This window comes from Alexandromys fortis, unplaced genomic scaffold (assembly GCF_014885135.2).
Source record: "Alexandromys fortis isolate MF-2015 unplaced genomic scaffold, M_Fortis_MF-2015_v1.1 scaffold_79, whole genome shotgun sequence".
Taxonomy (NCBI): domain Eukaryota; kingdom Metazoa; phylum Chordata; class Mammalia; order Rodentia; family Cricetidae; genus Alexandromys; species Alexandromys fortis.
The window spans coordinates 4,892,552-4,912,881 of NW_026067964.1; the positions used below are offsets into that span (position 1 = coordinate 4,892,552).

General features: G+C 46.6%; 1 protein-coding gene across 9 annotated transcripts in view; it reads left to right on the forward strand.

The window, feature by feature from the left end:
* Positions 1-20,330, forward strand: part of Pde8b (phosphodiesterase 8B) — a 215,965-nt gene that overhangs the window by 8,199 nt on the left and 187,436 nt on the right. For 6 of the 9 annotated variants that reach the window (XM_050153861.1, XM_050153863.1, XM_050153865.1 and 3 more), the window contains exon 1: positions 19,590-20,223. The exons of the other annotated variants lie outside the window; for them this stretch is intronic. In XM_050153861.1, coding sequence (XP_050009818.1) covers positions 19,885-20,223 — 339 coding nt within the window. In that variant the 5' untranslated portion in view covers positions 19,590-19,884. Of the gene's footprint in view, positions 1-19,589; positions 20,224-20,330 lie in introns of those variants that run through there. 9 annotated transcript variants of the gene reach the window in all.

Below are 20,330 nucleotides of genomic sequence, written 5' to 3' on the forward strand. Positions count from 1 at the left end.
GTACCAACATTTTGGTTTTGGATTTCCTGGTCTCCAAGAACCATGAACCGGCAGCAAACCTTGGTAACGTTCACATAATGCTAAGTCTGCAGAGAACAGGGATTGGAAAGTATAAGGTTAGCTCTCTAGCAAACATGCCTATAGGAGGGCTGTGGAGACACATCCCTAGAAGGAAGATGACTTAGTAAACAGTTGAACATCCATGAATTCCTTACCATTGCACCCTCTGCAGGAAGACATGTGGGTTATAAAGCAGAAGGAAATGGTTTCTCTACATTGTTAGCAACTGTTTTCTACTTCCACTTAGAATTCTCTAAAGAAAATTCTATACCATTTTCTGTTTGTTGGCAGTATGGCCCTTTGGAAAGCTGGTGAGTGGTTCTGACCTTGTCCCTACTGGTGATGGAATGATTTGAGGAAGACTTGAGATGAACCATGTTTGACTGATGCAGAACTCTTTGTCAGGGGGCCCATTGTCCAGGATTTCTTCTCACAGAGGACCATTTGTGACACTTGTTTTCAAGTCTCCAAGAGAAAACTCAGTTTTATTCTAGAACAGCACTTTCAGAGGGGCAATGACCACTACAGCGTTTTTCACCAACCGTCTGTCATTTGAGCAGATTTTGCCATCTAAGGATGGGCATTGCGATCTTGCAATGTGGCACACACCAGAATTCTCAGGATGCGGCTTTCGTGCTGTGGTCAGAAAGGCCACAGTTCATCTCTGCTCTTTCCAGGAGCAGGAAGGATCCCATGGTGACAAGAAAGGCACAAGGGATGGGGATAAACAGGACAGTGATGGGAGGGAAGAGAGTAGAGGGCATGGCAGGGTACCATCCTTGGAGAAAGGCTGAAGCAGTGTGTCACAGCCCATGGCATCAGTAGGGACACTGTCTGACTACAGCAGGCACAGACAAGGCTGTGTCTGTTCCAGGCACTGTGTGGTAGGTAACCTGAGAGTTGAGGCATTAATGGGCTGCCCCTCACTTCTATCCCAGTTCAGTAGGTACACTGGTAAGGAAGCTTTGGGGTAAAATGAAGCCCCCAGGAGAAGGATAGAGGGGAAGAGGCCAGGGACACTGTTACCCAATCCCACTTGTCTTAGATGGTCTTTTGCCTCAGCCCAGGTACAACTGTGCCACCCTGGCCTCTCCAGTCCCTTCCCCTCTTTTTGGGGGGGACTCACCCAGACTGTGGGATCTCTTTTGTCTCCACCATGGTTCACATGGGCTGAAATCTGGAGACCTCTGGGAGTATGCACAGAAGTGGGGAACAAGGGCGTCTGGACAGCTGCTTCCCACTCTGTCTTCTTATCAGTACGAGGTTCACACAACAGATACCCTTAGGTCTGACCTGCAAGTGTGGACAGAAGGTCAAGAAAGAGTCAGGTGATGACAATTGCCAGAGAAACATTTCCAAAGCAAGTTGGAAGGACTGCCTGGGAAGAAAGTGTGGCAGAATAGTTCTGTTGGACACCGCAGTAGGAAGGCCTCCTTGGTCATGTAATTGTTGAGGTCAGACCAGAAGGAAGTGGGGAGAGAGAGCCATGTGGGCACTTGGGAGAAAATGTCCTGAGCAGAAGTGGCAGCCTTAGAGGGACTATTCTAGTGCTTACAGTGAAGCAGTAGGGGCCAGTGGAGCCACAGCAAGGGGAGGGCAGTGGGCGCTGATGGGTCTCAAAGAGTCAAACCGTTGAGGCCTTGTGGTCTCAGATAGGAAGTGATGGCTTCTGGCTGAGATCACAGGTGGTTCATTCAGAAACTTCTGGAGAAAGTCCAGGGGAGCTAAGTGGAAGTTAAGAGATGTGCCAAGAGCCCGCAGCCGTAACCCAGGCTGGGGATGCTGGTGTCTTTGGCCGGGGTGGTGGTAGTGGAGATGGGGAGGCACAGCTGGGTTCTGAACCAGTTCCCCAGGTTAAGCGAACAGTGTTTGCAGATGGGTGGGGTAAGATCACAGGGGACAGAGTCTCCTAAGTCCTTCCCAGGGCCAGCATGGGGTCAACTCTTACCCTCAATCCATTGCTCAGGTTTGCTACCTGTGCACAACTTTTTTTTTTTGCTCATGTCTCCATACATACCTCTCCATGAGTCGCCTCAGATAAGCTGGGCTCATAGCAAGAATGACCATTGTCTTGGAGACGGAAAGCCAGACCTTGAGTGCCACAGTGTACCATGTCATGGTCACAGTAAGGACTCCTTTCCCTGGAGTTCTAGAACCTTGAGAGCCTGTCAGATAACTGCAGAAGAGATAGGGACTTTGTGGGCTGAAAGAAGAGAACCGATGAACGGAATTAGTTTGCAAAAATTGGTCTTTATTTTATGTATATGTGTGAGTACCTGCTTGTGTGTACATACGTGTGTGTGTGTGTGTGTGTGTGTGTGTGTGTATACCATGTGTATGCATGGTGCCCCAGAGACTAGTAGGTTCCCATCAGGTCCCTGGAATTGGAGTTATGTGTGGTTGTGAGCTGCTGTGTGGATGCCAGACACTGAACTTGGGCCCTCTGTAAGAGCTGTAAACACTCTCACCGGCCGAGTCATCTTTCTCGTCCCCAGAAATCATTTCCGGCACACGGGATGAAAGGTAGAGAGGGAAGTACAGCGTTCTAGTTTCATTATGTTTCTGTGACAAACACTGATCAAAAGCCACATGGCGAAGAGAAGGATTTCCTTTTTGTTACGACTCACAGTCCATTCTTGAGTGAAATCAGGGCAGGGACTCGCTTGCGTTTCCACCAGAATTATTTCTAACCAGGGAATTTACTCACTGCCAAGAACGTATATCAGACATTGTGCACAAATGCTCATCAGAACCTTCCTCACAGGCTCATGTCCGTCCAGCTTCCTCACAGAGCCCAGGACCACCGGTCCTGGGTTGGTGCCGCCACTGTGGGCTGGGCCCTCAGTGACAGCCCACCGCTGCCATGGCCACAGGCTCATCTGATCCAGGCAGTGTGTCTGCTGCAGCTCTACTGTCAGGTGACTCCAGCTGTGCTAAGCTGACAGATGATGCTGACGAGGACACACCCTGTAATAGTTTAGTGGTCAGTGCCAAGCAGGATTCACCAGAAGGCAAGGCAAAGCATCACTCAAGTCAGGTCTGATTTACAGTGAGGGTGACGCAGGGGCACTCCTGAGCCTCACCGTCATTTGGCCCCAGGAAGTCTGCCTGGCATGTGTGATTGCTGTTACAGGTTGTTCCCATCATCCTTTAGGACTAGCATGTGAAACAGTCTATCTGACCATCTGTAGAACTGAAACTCGGAGGCCTCTCAACATAGATCCCAGAAATCTGGCTACAGATTCTACTGTCTGAGAATGTAACAGCAAAAGTGCTGAGTTATTCGCTTACGGTCAGGAGGTCAGCAGTCTGCCTACAGGTTGCTATAACAAAATATAACATGCCAGCATGACCCAAACCCCTGAAATCCATTATTCACAGTTCTGAAGGCTGCAAGTATAAACCCAGAGTGCAGGGTGTTAGGGTTTCTTCTAGTAAAATCCTTCCTTCTGATCTGTGTACACCCTGACATCCTGCTGTGCCTTCACATGAGTGTCTGTGCATGTGTGTGCATATGTGTGTATGAGTGTGTATGTGAGTACGTGTGTATATATGTGTGTGCATGTGTGTGCATATGTGTGTATGTGAGTACATGTGTATATGTGTCTGTGCATGTGTGTGCATATGTGTGTATGAGTGTGTATGTGAGTACGTGTGTATATTTGTGTGTGCATGTGTATATGAGTGTGTATGTGAGTACATGTGTATATGTGTGTGTGCATGTGTGTGCGTGTGTATATGAGTGTGCACGTGTGTGTGCATGTGTATATGAGTGTGCATGTGAGGGTGTATGTGTACGTGTGCATGCGAGTATACGTGTGTATGTGTGTATACTTATCCTCATTTAACCTCACCTACCCTGCTGAAGTCTCTCCTCTAATATAATCCCATTAGATTTTATGGCTTCAGCTGGAGATTTGGGGAGAAGGTTTTGTTTGTAACAGTTAAATGCTGCAAATTAAAAAATAAATAAATAAACTTGCTTGAACTCTGTGCATCTTCAATAAATTAAACCACCCACCTTTCAAAGTATATGACTCAAGATTTTATTTATCTAAAATAGGGTCTGACTATGTAGTCCTGACTGGCCTGGAACTCACTTTACAGACCAGACTGGCCCCAAACCCACAGAGATCCACCTGCCTCTGCCTCCCAAGGATGAGGATTAGAGGCGTGTGCCACAACAGCTGATCTCAATTATAGGTTTTGATGAAGACTTTCATCATGTAATGTGTAGTCACTACCATATGGCAACCTAATCCAGTCCCATGAACCCAACCCATGCTTCTTGGAGTCAGTTGTGACAACAGTCACCAAGCACATCCTGACCTCCTTTTTATTGGGTAGAGTTGTCTTTATTAGTCTCCTGTCAATACCATGTATTATTATGGATTCAATTGAAATGCCAACCATAACCAGGCTCTAGTGTTTGTACATATGGTCCCCAGATGGTAGCACTGTTTTGGGAGGCTGTGGTACGAATAGGAGATGAGGCCTCGCTGTAGGAAGGGCCCTGCGGTTATGGAACTTTGCCTTCCTTCCTGTCCTCATTTCTGTGCCTCTGAAATGTGAACAGCACTGTCGCCAGTTTCTGAAGCCACAACCAAGGGCCATTTCTACCTGCCTCCCTCACCATGAGAGCCTATACCTCACCTCCACACCCACAAGCAGATTAGACTTCCTTCTTTCATTTGTTTCTTATTAGGTCTTTGGTAGCGAGAAAAATAATGTATGTATGTGATCTTCAGTGGCCGCCCTCTTTGATTTGATATTGAGTTTCATATATATTGATATAAGTATCTGAAGTTTGTCACTTTATATTAGTGTTTTATTTTATGAGTGTATTACAACTTATTCATTTCTTGACTAGTGAACCTTGGAGTTGTTTCCAGTTTGGGGCTAGTATGTAAAAATCTACGGAAAACACCCAGAGGGAAGCCTTTGAGCATAAAATGACTAGAATAAATAGCAAGGATCCATGGTGAGTGTGCAGCGTGTTTAATAAGAAACTCTACAATGCGATTGTACTGACATATGTAGCCGTATGTGAGGGTGTGGAGCAAGAGCATGGAGCCACTTTGGTGTTGTGCAGTGAGATAGCCTGGGGGCTCTTTTGCGTTTCATTGATGACAGACGGCGACATTTCCCCCCGTGCTTAACTGTCCATTTTTATTTCTGATATTGTGAAGTTATTAAAATATTTTGTCCTAGTTTTAATTAGGTTGTCTATCTTCTGGTTATCAACTTTGCAGAAGTGTGTGTGTGTATGTGTGCGTGTGTGCATGTCCATGTGTGCCTATCTGTGTGTGTCCACACGTGCCTGCCTATGTGTGTGAGGCCTATGTGTGTACGTGTCCATGTGTGCCTGTCTCTCTGTGTGTGTGTGTATGTGTGTGTGTGTGCCCATGTGTGCATGTCTGTATGTGAGTGTGGTATTGGGGACTGAACCCAGGGTATTGCTTACGCTAGACAACCACTGCCCTGTCTCCAATCCTGTGAGGTAAGCTTCTTCTGGATGTATTTTTCTTCCAGCCAGTGTCTTTCCTTTTTCTTTTCTTAACGACACTTTACAAGAACAGACTGCTGAGTGCTGTTGACCTCCAATACACCCTTTTTTTCCATTTTGAGGCACATTCCTCTTACATTTTTTTCTAAGCAATCTTTGTCTACTCCACATTTGCAAACATCTATGTTTACTTCGAGATGTTTTTAAGCCTTGGATTCTTTGCTTAATTCTGTGACCCGTATGGTTAATATTTGTGAGTGGTGTAAAGTCAGGGCCAGGGGTGGTATTTATGTACTTATTTCGTCTTACCATTTTGTGTACACAGTCATCCTAGCACCGTTGCTGAAAAGACTCTACGTTACCAGTTGACTTCCACGGAACTGTTATTGAAACGGAGCTGACGCACGGTCCTGTACCTGGACAGTATAGTGTTCCATGTTTTTCCTTTGTCTGCCATCACACCGGCACCCCCTGTTTTGTTCACTGTGCCCTTCCACTCAGTCTTAAAGACAGGCATAATCTCTCAATGTTGTTTGCAGAATTCACTGAGTTACTGTAGATCTTTTGTATTTCTGCATAGATCTTAGAATCATGGGGTCAGTTTCTAGATTGGACCGACACCGAATAGGTCCAACAGTGTTTGGAAAACTGATATCCGTCCGAGCAACGCTGCTGCCAAGGAACTGAGCGGATCTGGATGATCTCAGTTCCTCACACCTTTCATTGGTGTTGTAGCTTTCAGCTAGGAGAGATGTTTATGCTTCTCCACATCACCGCGGGCGGCAAGCACAATGTCCAATTCCTCATTACCAGCACACAGAAAACAGATGCCCTGCATTCTGAGCTTTGCTGAACTCACCAGTTCCAGCAATTGCTTTTGAAGTCTTTAGGGCTCACTTTGTACACATGTGTGCTGTGAACAGAGTTTTCCTTTCCAGCCTGTGCGACACTCTGTTCTTGCTTTAGTGTGGTGGCGAGGGTCTCTAGTATAGGTAACGGGGTGAGGCACCACTGTGCTCTTTTCCCAGGGGCACTGAGCAAGTTTCAGCTGAGAGTGACATCGGGTTTTCTCTTTTCTTCCTCTTTGAGGCAATGGATTGCAGCCAGGGCCTTTCATAAATGGTTTATGGGGATTTTGCCTCCAGTCCACATATGTCGGGAGTTATCAGGTGCTCTCTCTGCGTTTGTTCCTGGCTGACGTGTGTTTTTCTTTCATTCTAGTAAAGTGGTGAGTTAGTTGCTTTACGGTGATAAAATACGCACAATTTAAAATCACCATCTCCAAGGGTGTGATAAAGCACACTTAACTTTGGGTTGTGCAGCCACAACCCCCATCTAGTTTCAGCTCTTTTAAAAAAAATCACTCTGAAAGGAAACCCTTCACCCCTGAAGCAGCCATTCTTCACACTGCAATCTTCCAAACCCTGGCAACTACCTGATTTATGTCAGAGCTTAGAACAGACTGGATGTCTTATGCACATAGACTATGCTCCGGGGCCTCTTGTCTGGCTCCTTTCGCTTAGCATGCCTCCCAGGCCCATCTGTGTTCGCAGTTAAATCTGTATTTCAGTTCATTATCGTTTTGTAGTTAGCGTTATCAGACTAGACTTGGACTTATGATCCTTCTATCTTCTAATCGTGGAGGCTACAGGTTTTTAAGAGTTTTGTAGTTTTAGCTCCCAGATTTAGTTTTTTTTTTAAATTTGATTAGATTTTTTTTTCAAATTTCATACAGTGTATTTTGATCATATCCATCCTCCCTCCCCCAAACTGCTCTTGGACCCACCCCTGCTTCCTTATCTATCAAACTTAGCTTCCCCCCTCTACATCAAGCCAATTTATGTTGTCCACATGTTCTTGGATGAGTGGCCTTTCACTGGAGCACGGTTGGCTTACCAGGGCCTATATACTCTCAGTACTCTCAGAGAAAATCTGCTCTCTCTCCCAGCAGCTAACAGTTGCCAATAGCTCCAGCGCTAGGGGTGGAATTTCATGCCTAGCTCTCCTCTCCATGAGAGATTTGGCCTGGTTTGTGCTTGCATAGGTCTTGTGCATGCTGTCACAGCTGCTGTGTGGTCATTGGCATCACTCATGTGACGTCTTCTGTGTCCGGAAGATGCTGTTTCCTGGTCGTCATCCAAAGATAATTCTCATGGCATGTATGCCCCAATGTGTCAGTCTTGTTTCAAGACTCTATAGAGCACGTGTTCTCTTCCTCCTTTCCTCCCTTCCTCCCTCCTCCCCCTGTGTGTGTGTGTGTGTATAAGGTAATGTTTATTCTGGTATTTATTGTAGAGGAAAATCCTCTTAGCCAAACAATTGCTCTCTTGGGGACTTTGGCTGTACCCACTTGCAAAAGATCGCCCCAGCTGGGCAGGCAGGGTCACAGGGCTCCTACCCCTTGTTGTATGCAACACTGTCCTAATTCCACTGGCCTTGGGGAGCGGCTAGGATATGTAGACTGGGAAGACTAGAGAAGGAAGGCTTTATCTGTGTGGTTGTAGGAAAGCTGTTACCCCATTAGGTGAAGACTTTCTGGTGTGAGACCTTGCAGGGGAGCACCCACACTCCTGTAAATAACCCCTCACTTATAAGTAACCCCTATAAGCTCACTGGTTCCCCAGAGTAAACTTTGGAGGAATTGTACCTTGGTTCATCATTGGGACCCAAGGAGGAGGAGAGGTAGTTGTTGTTTATGGCTTCCCTAGGAAGGAAAGGTAGTAAAAGGTGGTGCTTGAAACAGTAGATTCACTGATACCAAGGCGTTGAGATCTTGGTGAGACATGCATTGTGCTCAGCACTGGCCTTTTTTTCTGTGTGAAGGGCTTATGTGGGGTTTTACTTCTAAAAGTGGGTGACTCAGTGCTTAGAGAGAGCAAGCAATTAACTAGGCCAGGTGGGAGTTCAGGTCAATGGTAAACAGAAAAGAGGTGTTGAAAATTTCCCTATCTAAAGGCACAAACCCGAGAGCAGCCTGGCAAATAAGGCAAGCAGAAGTTCAAAACAGTTGCTAATGAGCTGCTCCCACATGGTGGCTAGAATTATGGAAATAATTTTATCTTCTTTGTGTCTGTACACTGGACCCAGTTTACACTGTCTCTCCTCCTCCCAATCTCCTCATGTCTCTTCTGTTTTTTTTCTTTTGCAAAACTTTATTGTTCCTGAAACACAGCAGGCTTGTCTACCTAGGTTTGAATCATTTATAGCAAGAAAAAAATGAAATCAAGTGCTCTACTGGGAATGTATTGTCGTGTATATTAATATCATCTTGACTTCCGTGAGTAAACCAGTCCTCCTCAGACCCACTTCCAGAGATCAGGAAGGGCAAGTGGAGACACCCAAATCTGCCATCTTCTCGTCCTTCAGGCCATGGTGTTCTATGGCGATCCTCTGTGGAACGAAGCTTCAGCTTCCAGCACAAGTTACATATTAAAGAACCAAATATCACACTTGAGGAGTTTTGCTCCTGCCACTGATTTTGTTTGTAATATCTTGCTTTGTGGACAGAAGTGGTTTTCAAAGTGTGATCTTGAGGAAGTGGTAGTCCAGTTGCTCAGAACGAGTCAGAAAGGTATACTCTCTCGACATGCAATCTGTGTCTTCGCAGATCGCCCACGCTGATGTGTGTATGCTAAAGTTCGGTTGTCGCTGTTTTGGAGAACCCGGAAAGCTCTCTTCCACGTGACTTAATCTATTTCTATCCCTGATACGAAGAAGTCATCAGTCATGGTCTAGCTACTGTTGCCTTGGAGACATTTAGTGATATAACACCGGAAGTGCCATGCTCCAGAGCAAATGTCAAATTCCAAAAGGAAGACACCTCCTGTTGAAAGGCGACTGCCTCAGCAGCCAAGCAAGAGGATTAAAGACACAGGATCGGCAGGAGGTGCTAATCCAGGGCCCCTGGGCTAAGTCACAGCCTTGAGGCTCTTGGGTAATGAAGTGAAATTCCAAGGGTTTAGAAGCAACTCTTGCAGCAAAGTCTCCAAGGATGACCTTAGCAATCCAAACAGGAAGCAAGAAACTAACATCCCTAGGGTGTGCCTGGTTGTAGAGAAGCCCAAGAAAGTCTTGGCGAAGAGACGTCTTTCTAGTCTTTCAGCGAAAGACTAAGTGGGCCATGCACTTGCTGGTTGACTAGGAGAACCTGGAGGCTGACTTGCCTGTCTGCCCTCTTCTAGTCTTTACAACAATGCTGAGTGTTTTTCCTTCCTAGTTGTAAGTTCTCCAGGCCCAGCAGTAGACACAAAAGAGCTTTTTGATGTCTTCTCTCATATTTGTCCTGTTCTGGGGACAAATGTCAGCTCTGGAGTTGAGTTGATACTTTCAAGTTTCTAGACCCCAACTTCTGGGCCCCACAAGATTGCAAATCCAGGGGAAGCATCCGCTGTGCGTGCAGGCGTTGTTTCTTAGACGAGGGCTCGCATTCTCACGCACACTCTGTCCTAGCTATCTCAGCTGGGGATTTTGCAGCTGCTTTTGAGAACACAGGCTCCTTGGCCCCTTATCTAATCAGATTCCAGGGATTCGGTCATAACAAGATCCGGCAAATCCCTTTTCCTCTTTATTTCTAATCTCACCAATCCATCTCTTCCACATTATTGTATTAACTCAGGATGCTAAGACTGTCTCAACAAGATTCCGCAGACTGTGTGGTTTACACAATAGAAATGTACTTCTTCACAAATCAGCAGTCTAGAACTCCCAGGTCAGAGTGCAAGCGTGGGGAATCTGGCATTCCAGCTCCATTGTTTGCCTTAGACACTGACTTCCCTGTATGAATGGACAGGCTCCTTCCGCAGTGTGTGGCAGCAGTGTGGGGAATCTCTCTCCTTAGTGGGTTAGGGCCCTCAGTTCTATGACTTCATTTATGTCATTACCCCTTAAGGGTAGCTAATTCAATCACGATTGCCATGGGGGTAGGGTTGGTGATCTGGGAGAACACCATTCTGTAAGGATCCCTACTACCCCATGTCTGGGCTAGTCTGACTCCTCATTGACCTCACTCCCAACTTCTCGCAGGCCAGCTAGTGAATGCACAGCTATTTTCATCCTGGTCAAATAACCCATTTCGTTTGATTGAAAACCAGGGTGATTCTCATGCCTTGAATGTAGCCAAGCTCTGTGGTCTGACATTTGGTTCCTTGGTAATCATAGTGTAACTAGTTAGCTCCAATCCCACAGATATAATGTGTGACAATACCAAACAATACCAAACACTACCATAAAACATTTTAGAAACCCATTTGTGCCACTTAGTGCTTTCACCACAAGGCTTTTTCCCCCAATGTAATTCTTTATTGATTCTTTGGGAATTTCACATTATGAACCCAATCCCGCTCATCTCCCAGCCCCTCTACATTTGCCCCTCACCCCTACAGTATGCCTTTTCAAAAGAACCCCCCCTCAAAATTAATTTAAAAAGACCCCAAAAACCCACCTCACTCTTCCATCTTTCTAACACTTCTTTGCTTGTCCTAGTGGCATTGGGAGCTATGGTGTGTCATGTCCAATCAGCTCCATCCACAAACGGTTCATTGCCGTGAGTCACTGGTCTGGTTCAAGGTCTTTGGCACAGCATCATCCCTAGATCCTTACTGAAACTTCTTTCGGATGTCCTTCTGGTGCCCCAGTCATGGAGATCCTATGGCTATCATTCGTAGGACCAGAGCCTTCTCACACTCCAGCCAGTCACAGATGGGGTAGAGGTTAGGGTGGGCCAGCCCAATGTCCAGGTTATGGGTCTGGGTGTTTGCTGAGCTGGTAGGTTCAGGCCACTGAGACCACCCCCTCAGGTAATGGGCATAGCCAGCTCAGCCATTGCCTTCAGGGGCCAGCTCTCTACAATTCCTGGTGAGGGGATGAGGCCATCTCTATGCAGTATGTGGAGGAGCCAGCCTCAGCCTATGCCTTCAGGGGCCAGCTCTTTTGCTAGTGTCCATGGAGGAGCAGAGCCAGGTATTCCGGGACCAGTGAGGGGCGGGGCAGCTCAGCAAGACCCTCGGCTTTCAGCACGCCTGGTTCCTATGATTCCCCCTATCATAAGCCACCATCTTAAGCCACCTCTTTTATTGTTCAAGTATTCAGCGAATGTCCCTCCTGTAGGTCTTCACTGAGGTCTTCTGCAGTGTCCTCTTTTTCTACTTATTCAAATCCTGCCCTTTCTTTGAAGAACCACACCCATACCTCCTCAGTGACATCTTAGAGGTCTCTGCCACCCAAACTCGCCTTTCTCTCCAAGTTAGGATTTTTATCTTACAATAAGTATGAACATACCTTATGGATACAGATCTGTGTTCTTGCTTGGAACGTACTTCATATCTCTCATGGTGCCCCGTGGAGTGGTGTACCCAGTGTCCTCCTCAGTGCAGGAAGATGGGAAAGGAATGAAGGGAGATCATATTTGATGAAGTTTTCTGATAATCGTAGCCAAATGTCCTCTCTGCTGAAAATGTCCGTAACTCTACCCCAGAGTCCTTCACATCAATTTAATTAACTTATTTGTTTGTTTATTTCAAGGCCTTACCCTATAGCTCTAGCTGGTCTGAAGCTCACTGTGGAGACCAAGCTAGCCTTGAATTCCTAACAATTTTCTTGCCTTTGCCTTCTAAGTGCTGGGATTTTAGGCGTGCAGCAGCTCGCTAGGCCCCTTTAATGTATTTCAACACTCATAAATACCTTCATCACTCCTAGAGAATTTATTGCTTATCTCTCTAATCTTCCACCCTAAGTGGTCTACATTCAGGGAGCTGACACGATTCCCTTCTTATTCCCCGGTACAGAGTTAGCGTCTGATGCCCAGCAGGCTCTCCGTGTTTATCTGCTGAATGAATGGATGATGGATGGTATGTTTTGGAACAAATGGCACACCCATCGAGATGTCCATCCTGGTAGGAGTGGGCTTACTTAGAAACCTGGACCTCTTTTGTTTGCTTGCTTGTTTTCTGCTTGCTTGTTTTCAAACAGGGTCTCGCTCTATAGCCCAGGATGGCCTGGAACTTACTATGTAGCCTTGGCTGGCCTTGGATTTATACCAACCTTCTGCCTCAGCCTCCTCTGTAAAGGAAGCGACTTCTACAAAGAAGGGCAGTTTCAGCACCTGTCATCTGCTGTCTGCCTCCCCTTTGGGTTTATCATCCCTGGTTCAGGAGCCACTGTCTTATGTGTTCATGGCCTCTAGCTCCACCAAGGTTAGATGTGCCTCTGTGGCTTTGCTCATACTGATTTCCTCTGACTACTAAGCTGCCCTAGCCAGGGTCTAGCTAGCATTCCTCTTTCTCTATAAAGCCTTTCCCAGTTACCTTAATGAGCAGATAAGAACGGATAGTACCATTCATTCTGTTGCGCGTGTACCTTATGTATTTCTGTTATTTCTTGTAACTTCTAAATCCCTGGCTACTCTGGAAGCTCCTTTGTGGAGTGGGCTCTACTCTGAGTTTCATTTGAATATCTTTTTATGTCTTGAACATTTCTGTGAAATATAGTTATAAGACATTTGAAAATGAATGCTCCACCCTTTCTAGCCTGGCTGCTTGAGCCAAAAGAACCTGGAGACAAAGCGTTAACAATTCTTCCCAGGAGCTGGTCCAGCCCTTTCCTGGTGATTTTCTTGTGGCTGAGAAGAACAGATCACTTTTTCACTATGTAGCTAAGGGTCCAGTACTCAGCGCCCTGCAGGTTTGCTGATGGTAGCTGTCTTTCTCCCTACATCTTCTCTGTTTTGCTTTCTACAATTGGCAAGAAAGATCCGCCCTATTGTCCAATCCTTTCCTTAATTTCATTTGGTCTTTGGAAAATAAAATCTAAAAAGTGATGCAAGCATAATGAAAACTACAACTTATTTCTCCTTCTCTTTGAATAGCCGCGTCTATAAATGCAGCAGCTCGGAATATTCCAGCCTAAAGATGTCTACATATGCTTTTGTGGGTCTGGTTCTGTGTTTCCCCTGTAAATGTGTATCCATTAATTTCTCCATCTCTGTTTTTCATTCCTTGCATTCTTCTCCTACCATCTTCCTCCTTATTTGCTGGAAAAATTACCAATGAAAGCCCATAAATGATAACTTGCCATTTTTAGAAGATAATTAGGTAACACGACACTAACTCATTTAGGTTATCTTAATGCATTTTTTAGATCACGTTTGACACTAACTTATAAAGTACATATATTTTTTTCCATATTTGTAATTGAGATATGTACATATTATATTTGCTTTTTAATCTAATTTTCATTTAAACTCATTGAAATAGTGATAGACACAGTAGCGCAATTTGCTGGGCTATGCCTTAAGTATTTGATGTATGGATTTCTTTTACACTTCATTACTATGAATAGCACTGATATAAAAGTCTATACAGGTGATTTTTATTTCTAAAAGGAGGGCTTTCAAGTTAAACACATTCATTGACTTTAAAAACTAAAATTACAGAACATAGAATTTCTTACTTAAAACAATAGCTCCTTTAATTTGGGGCTATGACAGTTAAGAGTAAGAAGGCAAAAAAAACAAAACCCAATAATTCCTACTTCTTTGAACAAATATTTGAGTACCCAGCTGTATATGGGGCATTGATACAATGAATGGAGGAGATCCAAAAATAAATAAGAAACTAGAAAAATCCTGCCTGTGGAGAGCCTAGATTCTAGTGAGACAAGATAGACAGTAAATATTACAAGGGAGCTAGCTATATAGGAAAATGAAAGGTGACATATGCTATGAAACCAAAATTCCAGGCCCAGGGGACTCAGGAGGGGCACAAGTGGCTGTGGCAAACGCTGATTGAAGTTTTACATAGGGCTAATGATAGCAAACACGGAGTAGGGGCATTTCAGACGAGACTTGAGGAAGGGAGGAGCTAGCCATGCTAGTATGGAGATCTGTGCATGACTGTCAGAGGCACAGACCCTGCTGAAGAGGTCTTCTGGAGAAACAGTAGGAAGCCTGGGTGGGAAGACAGGTTGAGACTTTTCCCCAGAGTTTCCAGGTTCTTGTCTCTATCAAAGAAAGAACTGGAAGAGAAGACAAATTAGGAACAGGGAGAAAATGTACAAATTTATGAAGGTACAATTCAAAGGGCGAGTACCCAGAAGAGAGTAAGTAGCATTGTGGTGTTTTGGATAGTTACTTCGATGTAAAACTGATGGAGGGCTGGATCATCTTGAGTTAAACTGAGGAAAAGGCAGGGGATTCTTGGAATGGGTGTGAATGTCCCCACAGCACTGTTTACTCCCTTTCTGTACTCAGGAGTTTTTCCTAACATGGCATCAGAAACATAACGGGTTAGGCACTTTTGTAGGTTAGAGAGATGGTGCTATCGTGAAAAGCTCTACAGCCATCCACAGTAGCCACGCTGGGCCCAGCTGGTGTGGAGTGTCTTAGGTCTTCATAGGGGGTCTGGCTTCCTGCTCCAGTCAGCTCTGTGATCCCCAGCCTCGAGCCACCGTGCACTTTGGCTAGCTCTTCTGCAGTGTCTGTCTAGCCAACTTTAGCTGGAGCAGAAAGGGTGAGGGTAGAAAGCTCAGCCTGCTATCTGGGAGCTGTCTAACTGTCTGGGTGCTGTAGGTACTTGGAAAGACTCCGGTCTAACATGGTCCTCAAAGAAGGCTGAGGATGGGCTCCATTAGATTCACCTTCTTAGAAACAACAGCTGCTGGATCAACCCTGAACACCTGAGATGGGGAATTATTGTATTTCTGACAAATTCTTCCGGGTGGTTCTGATGTGCCTTCAGGCTTGGGACTGTTCTTTCAGCTTTTTTTTTTTTTTTTAAAGCCCATGATTTTAAGTTAAAAACCATCCCAAAAGAAGATACAAAGTTCTTAGCACTCAAATGTCAGTGATTTTGAGAGGTCAGAGATGATGCAGGACATTGCAGATCAGAGGTTAAATGACTTCCCCAGGGTTGCACAGAGTCAGGTTTCAGAGTGACTCTTCTGAGTTCAGTGAACCTTCTGCTGGTCTGGGTTGCCTCAGAAATGTTGTCCTATGACCTGCCAGGTGGTTGCATTCCCAAGGCTCTCCCATGAGGAACACTGTCTGAACCCAGAAGTTCTCTAAGGTTGATCGGTTGATTAAATGTTTGGTTATCTAAAGATCAGTTAGGTGACCATGGTTGTTTTAACCTTTGTGGTTAAAAATGATTCAAAATGTATTAATCACATTTTCTGCTCCTTGAGAGGAATTCTGGGAGATTCATTCCATTTTCGAAGGAGAATGGACCTTAATTCTTCACGATCTTGCAGGGCTCTGGGTCATAATTCTGCAGCAAGCTCTTGCTCAATATTATTATCAAACATAAAAGCCACGCAGCTGACCTTGAACATGAGCTACATTTCTACTTTCTTTTTAAGTACATTTTAAAAAATTCAATTGGCTTTCTTTCGACTTGTTTCTTGGACATTGTTGCTACAATTTTCTCACTTTAATTAATTTCTTTTTATAATGCTGGGTTTTCTGACCTTATTTTACCACTTGGGCCTCAATGACAGCTGCAGTGTCTGCACATGCTGACACTGCTGTCGCTCTGGGTTGCTCTGCGTCCTTGCAGGGGAACCAGTTCAGAAATCACTTCCTGAGGCCAGCGTTCGGGTCTTAGAACTAAGCTGGGGGTATGATTTCAGCTGATTTTGTGTCCATTTACACACTGCTGTAAGTTTCAGCCATCAGATTAGATCTGTCCCTGTCATGGGGGCAGGCCACACATTCCCACTGAGAGCATTTGGAGATTACAGAGACATCATGAATATATATATCTTTCTTTCACCAAGCCAGAGTTGGAGGTGGAAGTTGTGTCTGAGTTACTGGCTGCTTTGGAAATGGGATGTAACCTAAAGTACTTTTGCTCTGTCTTCTATCCCATGGAGAAGTCACATGGCCTGGTGCCACTATGAAATGCTCAATGAATCCACTAAGGCTGTCTGGTCCTATTCACTGGTTACATTGAGGCCATCCCTCTTGAGGCTTACTCACTTTTTATAATGTGTAAGTCCAACCTAAATTTGTTTCTGGATGTCTGTGTCATCACGATTTATATCCTAAGGCTCTCTACCAGAAGAAAGGGTATATTTTGTGTTTTTATCATAGGTTAGCCTTCCAAAGCATCACGGGAACTTTTCTGTTCAATGGGTAGTTTCGTTGAATAATTCCTTGAGAACACTCTGAACATAGCAACGGCATGAGAAGTATCTGATGCGCAGTGTTGTGAAGGACAGTGCCTGAGATGGGTGTAGAGGAACTTACTCCCTGAGGAAAAGTAACCTTGCCAGGAGTTGGAATGGAGATTTTGGGGGTCTTATAATTTAACTCTGCTACTGTTTGCTCCTCAGTGATCCATTAGAAGGAAGGCAGATGGTTGTTGTGGAATATTATTTTAACTAGGCAAAGATGTGTTACCTTTGTTTATACTGCAGAATATTATTTGTAACTGTGCGAAGGTGTGTTTCTTCTGCTTATGATGCATTTGTTTAACTATGCAAAGATGTGTTGCATTTGTTTCACCTTGCCTGCCTAAGGCACCTGACTGGTCTATTAAAAAGCTGAATAACCAATAGCTAGGCAGGAGAAAGAATAGGTGGGGTTAGCAGGCAGAGAGACTCAATAGGAGGAGAAGTCTAGGCTTGGGAAGAAGAGAAATGAAGAATTAGAGGAGGTGAGAATGAAGGAGACATCTGGGGCAAGAAGCCAAGCTGATGCCAGACAGATGTAGAGAAGCAGTGAATGATCTACAGGAAGAAAGGAGGAAGGTAAAAAGCCCGAGGCAACAGGTAGATAAAGAGAAACAGGTGACTTTAAGTTAAAAGAGCTAGCCAGGCCTAGCATTCAACACTAATAATAATTCAAAACTAAATAATGCCCAAACTATCATAATTTGGGAGCTGGTTGGTGACCCCAAAAGAAAAAAAACCTGTTACAGATGGTAGATATCAGATATAGTTTTAAGTGAATTATCGTCCCCCTGTACTATGGCAGTATCATCTGTACGGTGCCCAATCGATGTGCAAGGGAGCTGTGGGGGAGCTGTGATGTCAGAAAAGAAAGGCTAATTTACTCCTCCAGCTGCAGGGCATGCTGCCAGCAGAAACCTTGGTACTGTTGCCCTTCTGTAAAGAGGGGGGAGGTGCCTTAGCTAAAGAGGTCCACGTTGCCCAAGGCCACCGACACAGCTGGGAGAAATGATTGATCTACACGGGTATGCAAAGGTCCCTCTTTGTGGCCCCACCTCAGGACCTCTCTGAAGCATCATCAGAGCGCAGACATCCTCCTTGAAGGATGCCCAAGGCTAGGTCAGTTTCTCCCTCAGCTCAGACATCACTTCTCTTTTTGTTCTCCAAATGTTGCTTTCAGGACACTCAATAACTCCTTGCCAAACACTACCTCAAAGTTTGCTGGGGAAACTCAACCCATTGGGAAACCCTTTGAACAGGGATTTTTCTCAGACTAACTAAAGAAGGATTTTTTTTTAATGTCATTAAGATGAAGAAAAAAGTGACAGGTAAACTGAGACACAAAACAATAGAATAAAGTTGACTCTCTGTCGGAACTTGGGATGTGGCAATGTTTGTTTGGAGACTGGAGTTTCATCTGTAGACCTACTGACCTAGAGATCAGACTGGGCTTGACTTCATGTGTAATCCTCCTGCCTCAGCCTCCCAATTTGTAGAATTATAGGGGTAAACTAACTACCATACCCAGTTTGGACTTCAGATGTGGAGGGATGTATATCTTGTTTCTCTTTGGTAGTGAGAAGACATCAGCTGACACCTTCCAGTAACTAAGGGTTGACGGCATGGGGGAAAGGAGGAGAGCCATGTTGTTTTGAACTGGATACTTATTTCTTTGTATTTTGCATTGTAATTTGTCCTAACAGAAATCTAAATGGAGTCCTGTTTTACGATCTCCCTTGTGCCACATTGGTTGTGGCAAAAATCACTGAAGGGGCCCATGAGTAGGTGGGCAAGCGGTGACTGGAGGCTATAACATGGCATAGTTGCTTCTAAAAGAATCCCCGTCCTCCACAGCGGGGCTCAACCACTGTGGGCCTCTCAGAAAGAACGGAGAGAGGCCATTTTGGATTGCCCAATCCAGGGTGATAGACAGCAGTGGGAGGTTGGGTGAGTTGAAAGTCAGGATGAACGTTTAGTGACACCCAGAGAAGAGCTGAAAACTAGGGGAGAAAGCAAAAAACAAATAACAAAAGCAAGCAAGCAAACAAACAACCAAACCAAACCAAACAAAACACAAATAACCACAAAACAAACAAATGAACAAAAAAAAAACCACATGCAGACAGATGTCTTCTTTCTTTGGATCTTTGACTGAGATGAGGGTGTAGTTCCCAGTGGCACAGCCCATCTCTTGGCATAAACTTCCGAAGGATATGCAGACAGGGAATGGACTTTTTCTAAAGGCTGGACCGCCACCCAGTTGAACCTTAAGATTAGTATGTGGATGCTGGCATTGAAACGAATGAAGATGTAACTATTTATGAAACTGAGTCTCTCAACTCCTCAAGTTGTGTTGACAAGCCCGTCAATGGGCTCCATGGGTCTGAGCTCTATGTTCCCTGCTGTTTGGGAAGGGCATCCTGGTGACAAGTCAGGGATGCCGTTGAAGATGTGTTTTTTGAGAAGACACTTACCCCAAAAGTCTACCCAGCCATTCTGGGCCGGGAAAGGGTCTTGTGCAGACTAGGGGGAGAGGGCTAGGGCACTAGGGGGCCTTGTGGACTTGGGTCTCCCGAAGGAACAAGGCCTCTGGGCAGCCAGGAGCTGGGGAGGGCTCCAAGGCACGGTGCCAGGCGCTGTGCGGCAGGGAGCAGAATGCAGTGGGGTGGCCCTTGGGGACCCCGAGGAGGACAGAGACGGGAAGGGGACGTGCGAAGACTGAAAGTGGGGAAGACGGAGCCGGCCGGCGGGCGGGCGGGCCGGCGCCCTGGCCCGGGTGTGGGGAGCTGGGCGGTGCGGGCCGAGGCGCGGGCGGAGCGGAGGGCGGAGGCGCGGGGCGCGCGTTTGGGGCGCTGCGGCGGGGAGGGTGGCGGCCGCCGGGGCGCGCGGGCCGTGTGTGCGCGCTCTGCCGCTCCGGGAGAAAGATGGCCCGGGAGGGAAAGTTGGGGTGACGCGTGCTGTCCCCGGACGCTTGCCAGGGGGCACGGAGGAAGGCAAGCCCGACAGAGCGGTGGCCACCCAGGCTGGGGGGCGCGCAGTCTGGGCGACGCCACCGTCACCGCGCCCGCCCCCTCACTGCAGGTGGCCGCGGGGAGCTCCGAGTCTGGGTGGCCCGGGGGCGCGGGCGGGCGCGCGCTGGGGATCCCGGCTGAGGGATGGGCTGCGCCCCCAGCATCCATGTCTCACAGAGCGGCGTGATCTACTGCCGGGACTCAGATGAGTCCAACTCGCCCCGCCAGACCAGCAGCCTGTCGCAGGGCCCCACGGCGCCCCTGCACGGCCTCTTCGTGCAGACCGACGCCGCCGACGCCATGCCCCCGAGCCGCGCGGCGGGACCCCCGGGCGCTGTCCGAGTCCGCAGGTCCCGGGCAGAACTGGGCAGTGGCAGCAGCACGGGGTCCTCGGGCCCCGCCGTGACCACCTGCCGGGGCCGGAGGCGCCACTGCTGCAGCAGCGCTGAGGCCGAGACCCAGACCAGCTACACCAGCGTCAAGGTAAATGCGAGCTGTTGGGGTGCTGTCCGTCGGGTCTGTACCGGGTAGGGGGCTCGTGCGGGAGTTGGGCGGTCGTTTGGGGGAGAGTGTTGCTAAGGAGGAGTTTA